At 34.3% G+C, this 10,652-nt stretch overlaps 1 protein-coding gene across 1 annotated transcript in view; it reads right to left on the reverse strand.

The window, feature by feature from the left end:
• LOC145617927 (putative DNA helicase MCM8) overlaps positions 1-8,633 on the reverse strand; it is a 29,015-nt gene extending 20,382 nt beyond the window's left edge. The window contains exons 1-8 of the mRNA XM_081672699.1: positions 8,378-8,633; positions 6,962-7,102; positions 6,746-6,860; positions 6,406-6,628; positions 5,856-6,019; positions 5,136-5,399; positions 1,978-2,073; positions 1,685-1,837 (exon numbers count right to left, since the gene is read on the reverse strand). Coding sequence (XP_081528825.1) covers positions 1,685-1,837; positions 1,978-2,073; positions 5,136-5,399; positions 5,856-6,019; positions 6,406-6,628; positions 6,746-6,860; positions 6,962-7,102; positions 8,378-8,539 — 1,318 coding nt within the window. The 5' untranslated portion in view covers positions 8,540-8,633. The remainder of the gene's footprint in view (positions 1-1,684; positions 1,838-1,977; positions 2,074-5,135; positions 5,400-5,855; positions 6,020-6,405; positions 6,629-6,745; positions 6,861-6,961; positions 7,103-8,377) is intronic.
• Positions 8,634-10,652: the final 2,019 nt, after the last annotated feature.

The raw sequence follows: 10,652 nt of genomic DNA on the forward strand, positions 1-10,652 counted from the left end.
AGATTAATGTCACCCTTTGCCATCAATAGTGTAGTTTATGTCATTTCAAGCACCCTTGGTGAAAATTTGTGATATTATCTCACGCTATAGTTTGTGCTAGTGCGCACCTTAAGCATCGTTGGTGCTGTGCGGGCCAATCTTTCCTTGTTAATTTGGCAATTAAAAGAAAACTATAGATACAAGTCATACAACAAGAGAAGACAAAAGATTACAAAGAGATTAAATTTAGCTCTTGACACACTAAAAAACCTATATGAAGTCAGTAGTAAGGTCCTCCCACCTTCTAGAAAGGGTGAAAGATCTGAACTCTTCACCTTTCCCCAATCCCAAAACAGACAAAACAAACAAGCTCAATGACTTAAGTACTCTTTCATCCTAACATCACAGCCACATAAATTTCATGACTTACAGCTACAGTTGTCAGGTATTTTCACTGAAGATTGTATTGTTCACTTGGAAATAGAGTGCTAGATTAAAAAAATGAGTTCAGCAATATCTTCTTGCAGTACACATCACATATAAAACTTATTGTTTACACTTTTTCAAATTTATCATAAACTTTTTGTGATTTGCTGTCAGTACAATTCACAAATGCAATAATAAGCTAGTTTCCATTATTTGTCCAGTGTTGAAAACAGACACAAAATTGCATAGATGAAGTTCTCCCAACCCTTCTGGGGTAAGACAGAAGTCACACAACATGTTGACTTCTAGTGGATGGGACTAAAAAAATAGGAAATTTCATCACCCTCCTCATTATTCTAGAATTTGTACACCTGTAATAAATGAAGAGTATATATTCTTTGATGAAAGCTACTACCTCCATATCTGAAACTTCTTTACACACTCTATCTTTGTCCATTTAAGATTGCTTTAAAACTCACTTTATTTCATTTTTGGCAACTTCCTCTTACTACCTTACCTTTCTTACCCAACAATATTTACACCTTTTCAGTTTTCACTCACATTTTCTTACTCTATCTACCCTATTCTTACACTCACCCTGTCACCCACCTTTATATTTCTCCTTTTTTTTCGATTTTTCTTACACTACTCACCACACTAATAATTTCTCTCCAATAACCTTAATTTGTGTGTATACAATAACTGTTAAGAGCTTGCGGAAATCGAGATAGTATAAGTTTTCAGTTATCTATAAGCAAAAAAATAGCTCTTATTCAAAACATGAGTTTCTAGCATTCAGTCAAATATCAAAAAAGAGATACGAATTGCAAATAAAAAATAAAATAAAAACCCTAGAGGTTTAAAGTGGAATTTCCTTAGATATCACAAAAAGAGCATATAGAAATGCATATTTGCACACTTGCAAGCTACATGATGAAATTAAAATTCACCCATCCTACTTCACAACTAGAGTAAAAACTAAATTGCAATTGCTATGTTGTTCAAGTTTAGAGAAACCAGTCAGGTAAATGATGTTTTACCAGGTGTAAATAGGTCGTGAATAGTTAATAAATACTAGCACACAATAGAAATAGATTTCTCTGTCAATGAATTGAGCAAAGAGATAAAAATGCATTGCATAACTCCTTCCTGCTTTGTATGTTGTACTTTTAGTAGATACATAGATGCAAATCTATGTGTTTCAGACTCAGTTCACACATTATCAATATAAACATAGACATTTGTGCACTCGTGAAAAAAATGGCAAAAGATTTAATACCAGCCTCAAAAGCATAGTCACTAGTCATTCGGTCCTTCACAACAGCTACAGTAAGCCCAGCATTAGTTGTAGCATTTCCACAGACATAGATACCACGTGGAGAAACAGCAGCTGCAGCTTGAAGTAATTGGCTCTTCCCCAATCCAGGATCACCTGAGTGTGCAAAAATTAGTTTAGCTCCTATAGTCCTATGAAGTAGTCTGAAGCTTCATATCAATGATCAAAAATGAAGTGCAGAAACAAATTATTCTCAACTCTCAAATCCAAAGGTAGGGATAAGCAGCCTTGCGTACCAACTATAATCACATGAATGTCTCCTCTGACTGGTACCTTATTCTGATCCATGGAATGTTTGCGTACTCCACCAAATAGAGCCAAAGTTATTCCCGCTGTACAGAAAACAGCCAATGTACTGTAATTACACATGGAAACAAGTGTTGTACAGAGGGCTACCTTTCCAGAAAAAAAGATAGAAGGCCATGCACATAGAGTGAAGTACAAAGTCCATTCACAGGGCCTTGTGTATATGGCACTTGTTAGAGTAAACTGAGCACTTGCGAATCTAGAGACTATATAGCAAATACTAAGGTGCTTCCAGCTGAAAATGAACCAATAAAACTTTACAACTGACATGACTAAAACAAAATCCATAACACATCAACCATGACTCTATAAGCGGCATCAAAATATTGTACGCTTCTGTAATGCAGGAACAATACTGCAATCACAATCACGAATTAAATGAGGTCACAGTTTTCATCTACCTTCATACTCTAAAGACATTCTGTAATGCAGGGTTGGGGGGGTTATCATCTACCTTCATACTCTAAAGACATTCTTCCCCCCAACTGGAGGTCACAGTTTTCTCAAACTTAAGGCCTTTTTTTTATACTAGATATTGTAAACAAGAATTATCTAATCAAAGTATCTGCCCTTCTGCCATATACATGTGCCAAAATCATTTTCTCAGGACAAGGAAAAAGAATTGCAACACGCCTACAAGTGGGGAAAAAAAAAATTAAACAACTGATCACACGTGTCATATCATCAATGTCCGCTTCCTCAACCAGCTCAAAAAGGTTATCCATCAGTGAAAATTTATGATGGACAGTCTATTTTGGATAAAAGACAGTAAACTCAATCCTTATTCTATACGGAAAGCCTCTCTAATAGGAGAATGAATGACAAATTTTGGTTTACAATTTCTAAATTGATCATTAAGACATGAATTTTCTTGAAGAGCCAATCACCTTGCTATTAGATCAATTGAATTTCAATTTGGGCTACAAAAGGCAAAGATGGGTCACAAACATCAGTTGGGAAGAAGATGGGCCAAAACAGCCACCTTTAGGAACAATGGGCCATGCGCTAAATATAAGCCCAAGTGCCAACCTACTAGGTCTAGTGGATCTAGACTACACAATGGCATGTGCCACGCACCAGCTCAAGCTGCTTGGTGGGCTTGGTCTTAGTTCATTTTGTTAAATTCAGGTTTGCTTTCAGTTTTGCCAGTTAATGTTTAACATAGCCCTCAAGGCTTTGGGTTATACATGATATGTTTAACGAGGGTAGTATCCTAATGACACGTATTCAGATTGAATTAGAATTAGTTTACATGGTAGTATGCTGGCCTTTGCTCTACAAATACAATTTTTTACCAAACAAATCAGCTAGAAAGTTTTTGATTAATTTTGATGTTTTGCATTGTTTGTGGGTTAATCAAACTTACAATGATATAAAATAAAATGGTTTTAGAATTACTGTTCAAACAACCTAGTTCTGGGAGTAAGCTATGTCATTTGAGATTCAAGCATTAAGATCAAGAACATTTGTATATCGAGAAAAATTGGTTAATATAAATCAAAACTTAAAGTAACTCTTATAGATGTAATCTAATTTCTAAAATAGGGATAAGCACCCAGATCAGTAACTAGTGAAACATAGTTTCATTAGGCCCAATAAATGAAGTGCCCTTTTTAATTGGATATAGCTTATAAATATTGACCATCATAGATATTGAATATGATAATTAGTTATTTGTACTTATGTGCCTTTTAAGACTTTGTTTCGTTCATCTGATTTTGTCTAAATTATATAACATATGTCATTTTATCTAAACTTACTTGAACTTAATTTATATAAAACTTATATGTTTGAGCTTATTTTAGCTTATTTTGTACTTATTTTTTCTAAACTAATATGTTTCTCAACTTATTTTTAAAACTTAGTTTACCTCAAACTATTTTGTTTGAAATAAGATAATAAAAGTTAAAATAAGATGAAACAAACAAAAACTTATGTAAAAACGAAATGTTTTTTTTATTCAATTACACTTGAGGCATTCTGAAAGAATCAACATAATTGCAAGAAAAAGCACCTTTGCATCATGGAGGGAGTCATAACTTGCAATTGATTTCCCCCAAAATACCCTGACAAAGTTATTTAGGTTGAATATTGACTAGTGTAAAATTGATCATAACAGAAGGGTCTTCTAGTAATTATGTTCTATGTTTTTAAACATAATGTATTGTTACAAAATGTGGCAACTTTTTTAAATGGAAGAAGAATTTTTTTTCCAAAAATTTTGAGCTTACTCTATACTGAATTCTTCTAAAGCTTCACACTTTCAATCCTTGAGGTTTGGGGAATTTAGTTTCCTGCAGCACCTTGTCAGTACAGCTATACATAATTGGGAGTTGGGACTGGAGATCTCTCCAGTCTACCACAGCATCGTACCAGTTGAGCAATGCATAATTGGGACTGGAGATCTCTCCAGTCCACAATCACCGCAAATACAGCCCCTAGTCTACCCTGGCTTGGAACGTGTAAAAGGCCTCGTTTTCCCCTCTTACAAATAATAATTGCCTAAGCATACTCAAGTTTGTCATTTTCCAACAATGTAGCAACTTTAATACTTCCTCCATTCTTTTTTTGTTGACATGTTTCTTTTATCACGTTTGCCAACGCACAAGTTTCACAATTAATATCTCTAATCATCAATAAGTACAAAAATATAACATGTTAACAATATGAAAATATTCCTTGAGACAACTCTAACATCCCTCATGAATATAATTTTTATCATAATTAAAGATATTCAAATTAGAGTTTGTGAATAGTGTCATTAGTCAAAATCTCAAGTAAATAAGAATGGATGAAAGGCTTAAATGGGAGCTCAAGTTTCAGCAGGCAGTACACCTTCTATAATCAATACAATTGTAAGGAAAAAACCGCTATTCGTGAGAACATAGGAATGGGTTTTTTAGTCTTTACTCTTAAGACTAACAGTTGATTTCTGTTTATGCAACAAATACTTTTCCCGTCAAAAAAAAAAAAAAAAAAAAAAAAAAAACAAATACTTGCATACTTCAACTCTACCATGCTGATATAGAATTTATGGGAAAAAATGCATTGCAGTTCTTCAATACATAAGATAGGAGTGGAAACTCACCCTTGACAAGTTCATGACCATATATTGATGGACAGATAGACTGAATCATTTGGCGGAAGACATCAGGACCATGCTCCTCTCTAAACTTCACAATAAATTCCAAATCCCTCGGAGAAAATGAATATAAGTCAGACATCTCAGTTGCTCTAGCATCAGCAGTAGGATATTCAGAATCTTCTGGGGTGGTCTGTGATTTGGAATTTGTTACAGAGACAGATTCCATATACAAATAGTACAATCCTTGATACTTGCTTTTTGATTTACCTGAAACAATTTAAACTGAAAAAGCTATATAACAGTGGTTGAATTTTGTACTGATAAGCAAGGAAATTGAAAGAACTAAATTTGTTCAAGTAAATAAAGAGCCTTTTGCTATACTCTTAATGGCCAAATAGAACGATAATCCAAGCTGAACTATACCTCAATCTAACTATCTTAGGTTGTAACTGAAAAATGAGTCCAATAGAAAAAGACATGAAATCAGGCTCCGGTCTCTATTAACTGGAAACTAATGTTGGTAATGTTTTATTGATTAAATCAAGCCAAACTCAAGCTAAAACTCAAATTTGAGCAAAGAAATATGACCAATTAAGAAGACATAATATATAAATATAGCAACTATGACCAAGCTCATTAGTAGAATCTGTAAAAGGGACATCCACAAAGTGCACATATACACCAATAACTTGCTCTTAGGTTCATGCATATTCTTAATACTACCTCCTCCAAGGTCCATGTAATTGTTAATTTGCCTTATAAATCCAGTAACTGTCACCACATCCCCAGGAATACAAACATCAACAAGATCTTCAGTAAGTTCACACTCGACTGTCCGAGGAACCCGGCCTTCTTCGTGATTTTCAGATTTCAAAAGCTCCTGCAATCTAAAGAACATAACACATCAGAATGCAACACTGTTTACTGAAAACAATATACTCCCTACATTCATATAAAGATGTCAACGTTTTTCTTTAGGGTGCCCCAAAACAATACGGACTTGCAAACAGCTAGTATTTGCAAGTTCCCATATTTTCATTCATTTCATAAGAAACAATTGATAAGACAGATGATTAAATCACTACTACACAGTTTAAGACAGAGTCAACTCTTTCTCTTGAACATCATAATGAAATTTTATGTGAACATCAATTTTAACTTTGTATATAATTATCTCTATAGTTAAAAGAAACAGTTCTTTGCATCTAGAGGAATGCAACCATCTATAGTTTTGTCACAGAGGAAAAACAATCTCAAACAGGACAAGACTTGCCTTATTTTCTGAAAATCAATGGACTGTGCAGTAGACCTAATTGGTGCAAATGTTTTGCCTTTGCAACATCGCATAATACATGTTGCTGGTGGAGAGTATTTCCCATCAGGAAAGAAACGCATGATGTCTGCTCCACACTGGATGCATTTAAAAGTCATCTGCATTACCAGTGGTTTAACAGTGCTGACCTTCACAACAGTACCACGCACAGATACCAGCCTGTCTACCATACCCAGATACAATTATCAAATTATTTTTTCTGCCTGAACCAGATTGAAATTTAAAGAAATTTCAAAAAACTTTTAGGACAAAGCATTGAATCAAATTTGATTAAAACTACCAATATAAGCTGCTTTAAGGTTCTTCAAAGCAATCAATGAGTCAGGGTGATTATGAAGCCGGATATTTATCTTCCCATGATAGCCTAACTTGCTTTTCTCCTGTAAAGATGAAACCTGCACCAGTAGAAGAGTTTACCAATCATGCGCTCAGCGTATTTTCAAATGTGAGAAATGGAATAGGCTAATCAAATAGCTTTAATCACTGCATGATATACCTTATGAATGGCAGCACCCATGCATAGAAGAGCTTCTTTGGGGTATTCTTCCAGATTAACAAAGAAACACTCAAGGTCACATATCTTTCTGAACTCTTGATAGTTAAGTGATAAGGAAAATGTTTCATCTTCATGCTTTACCTGTACAAAGAATTTTCTTCATCAAGGCTCTTTGATGATCAATATTTACAAATAAATGTCAATTTTCATTAACGGCTTTTAGGCAACAACGAGAATCATTAAGAGGATCAGTGAACGCTCTTATAAGAGAGAAGAGTAGTAAGGATCCCAATACAAAAGGCAAATATTTTCCTGTGATCATCAATCTAGAAAGCTTTACATGTAAAGATCAGATATTGTAGATCTCAAGTTATGCAAGATGATGGATGGTACAGGTGTTGACTCAAAAGTACTGGAAAACACAGATAAGATGGACAAAGAATGATGGTCGGAAAAGCTGATTAATATTTGGATCTACCCATATGACAAATCCCATTAGTTCTCATTGAACTGAGATTTCAAGTGAACTTTTGATTCACAAATCACAGGACTGTCAAATCTTTCAAAATGTTCAATGACTAAACACACTCATCCGAAATGCTGAGTTTTGTGTCTGAATTGGATAAGAGATGATGATATGAACTTATACCAGTTACTATAAAACCCTTTTCTTACATGCTACTAATAAATATTAACATAATAATACGAACTTATATCTATTATTAAAAACACTTTTCGTACATGCTGCTAAAATATAATACCTTACTGAACTCTGATTGAATTGCAGCAATGCAATCATCAAAATTTGTGATAAGGATAATATCAGTTTAACTCAACCAAGTCATGTTCGAGTCATAAAGAATAAGCTCAACTCTCTCATAAACACCAAAATACGAAAGAAGAATCAGGGAATAGATACCAATCAACATGAAACTTCCATTGTGTTGCATGTCAGCTCTATTAGATGGAAACCTTCTACATAAATGTTTTGGAACATCGTAATCATATCTATCATTTAAAAGTGCACGTATTCAACCAAACTTTACCCCGATGAGATCTCGACATCTTATTACCTTTTACATGATATTTCATCACAATCACAGCTATATTTAGACCTTCAGCAAACTAAAATTCCCAATTCTATAGTGGCTTGATTCACATAAAACAACCGCAATTACATGTCTACTAATGAGCAAATATACACAGCCAACATCTGAAAATAATTTTACCATTCCATTTCTCATATGATATGATAATTGATCAAATTGATAAGTATATCTCTGCAAACTAAACATAGAAAGAAACAACATAAATTTGTTTTGAGAAATCTGAAAATTACAACATTGATAAAGCAAGAAATTAGGGCAAAATCATACATATGCAAAATTGGGAAAAATTGTACCGACAAAAAGGTACCTGAGAGATAAAACGTTGGCCGCGAGGAGTAGCGAAGAAGCAAACAAGCTTAGAGATGAGAAGGTATCTCCAATCTTGAAAAGAAAGCTCAATTTGAGGGAAATATACAGGCCATATTTGCAGGAGATCACAATATGATGAAGGCCTCTGCTGCATGTTCATCGTTACGCCTTCGCCTTCGCCGTCGTCACCGCCGTTGCGACTCTCTTTATCTCCAAGTAGCGTAACTGACTGACTAGTGAATACCGAGCTCCACTTTTTTTTTGGCGGGAAATGTAAAGACAATAGTGTTTTTGAGAAATTAAGGAAGTGTTTTGGGTTTTTATATTTTGGAGGAATTAATTTGTGAATAATAATAAGGGATTTTATTACTGGTACCCTAAAAGATTTGACTTTTATCAATGGTGCACCTCATTAAGTTTTCATTATCAGCGGTGCCCCTAAAATTTTCACCTAATTGTTACAGTGATAATATTTGATCAAAACCTTTAGTAAACATTAAGGTGGGGCATTTTGTGAGGAATAAGGTCAGCGAGTGAGTTTACGATAATGCCCCCCAGTCATTAACTATCCCTCCAAGCCCAACTAACATCATTTATCACAAAATAAGGCAAAAAAATTTGATCGTTCAACTTCCATACTCATTCCCCTGTTCTGAAGCTCGCAAGAAAGCTCTAATTGAAGCAAAATTTGTGGAGAATCGCTTCGACAAACTGCGGTTTAAGGTTAGTACTTATCTTCGATCTTGATTTTGTGAATTATTTTGTATAAATTCTTATGTTTTAGGTTAATGAATGCTATATTGTTTGGGTGTTCAATTATGAGTTCGAATATGGAATTATGATGTAATGTTGTTTGATTTTTGTTGAATTCATGCTAGAGTTGCACTTTATGTATTGTGGATGCTAAAAGTTGGTTTTTTTCATATGTAATTTGATTATGTAGTGTTTGTGTGATGCATGCTACAGTACTGCCAATTTTATAACCAAGGTTTATTATAGTGTTGTTCTTGAGTGTGTGATGATTTTTTGTGTTGTGTAGTGTTTAAATGGTAGTGTACTATAATTTGTGCAGAATGGATGACACGGTTTTGTTAAGATTTAAGTATAAAGCTAAGTGCATAAAGTTGATGTTGATCGTTGTAATCTCATGGATTTGATCATAGACTTTGAGGATGAGTTACAGAAAAGAGGGGTAGTTATAGTGAATCCTATATTTGCTTATGCATATAGAGGAAAACATTGGCCTATTGATGATGATGGTAGTGTACAGAGGATGTTTAGGACATTCCCTGGGCAAAAATGTATGAGATTTTAGTTGCTACTAACCCTTTGAAATCTAGTTACATGAATGACCTTCTTTCTGAGTTAGAAGAAACAAATTAGTTGTTGTAGGCGTCACTTGAAGTGCGCCTACGTTAAAGCATGGTGTGAATATGCTTGGCACTCATAGGAAGTGGGAATTGACATAACGATTAGGGACACGATTAGGGACAAGGAAAGTAGGGAGCCGCCAACAAGTTTTTAAGGAACTTGTAAACCGTTCACGGATCATAAAAGGCAACCACGATTAAGGGACAACGAAAGGCAACAACGATTGACCCGTGAAGGTTACACCCCATTCATAATCCATGAGATTACTAACTCCATATGGTTCGGAACCACGAAAGGAGGATCGGGGATGATGGTACGAAGTGAGTCATGGAGTCACATTCGCCCGTATTGGCCTCTACTCGATTCTTATTGTGAAAAGTATTCCTGTGATCTCAAAGGCATACAAACAAAATTCAATTTGCTCCAAACTATTATTATGCTAAATTGGTTTAATATTAATGCAACATATAATTCTAAAATATCGTGATCACTTAATTAAACAACAAGATTAAAAGGGAACCTAAACCGGTTGTCCAAATTATCTTATTAGGCGTTATTTTCAATTACATATTCCCTTTAAACATGCAATATAGTGATCATAAATAATAATAAAATAAACATTAATATTGGAAGCAATATAGCAATAATTCCAACAATATAAAACCGTTAGAAAAATAATAGAAATAAAAGGAACATGATTCCTTACTTTGATTTTGCTTGCTTGCTACTATAAAAACAATAAACGCGTTAGTAACTTCAAGGAAAATAATTAAACAATAATTAAAATGGAACTAAATTAAATTAAATGAGAATTGATTTGGGGCCAAACCCTCAAACAGTTCTACCTTTCACACCGTGGCTTAAGGACAGAACCCCGGGTAAAGTATGGACTCCTTGGAGTG

This window comes from Chenopodium album, chromosome 26 (genome assembly GCF_948465745.1).
Source record: "Chenopodium album chromosome 26, dcCheAlbu1.1, whole genome shotgun sequence".
NCBI lineage: Eukaryota > Viridiplantae > Streptophyta > Magnoliopsida > Caryophyllales > Amaranthaceae > Chenopodium > Chenopodium album.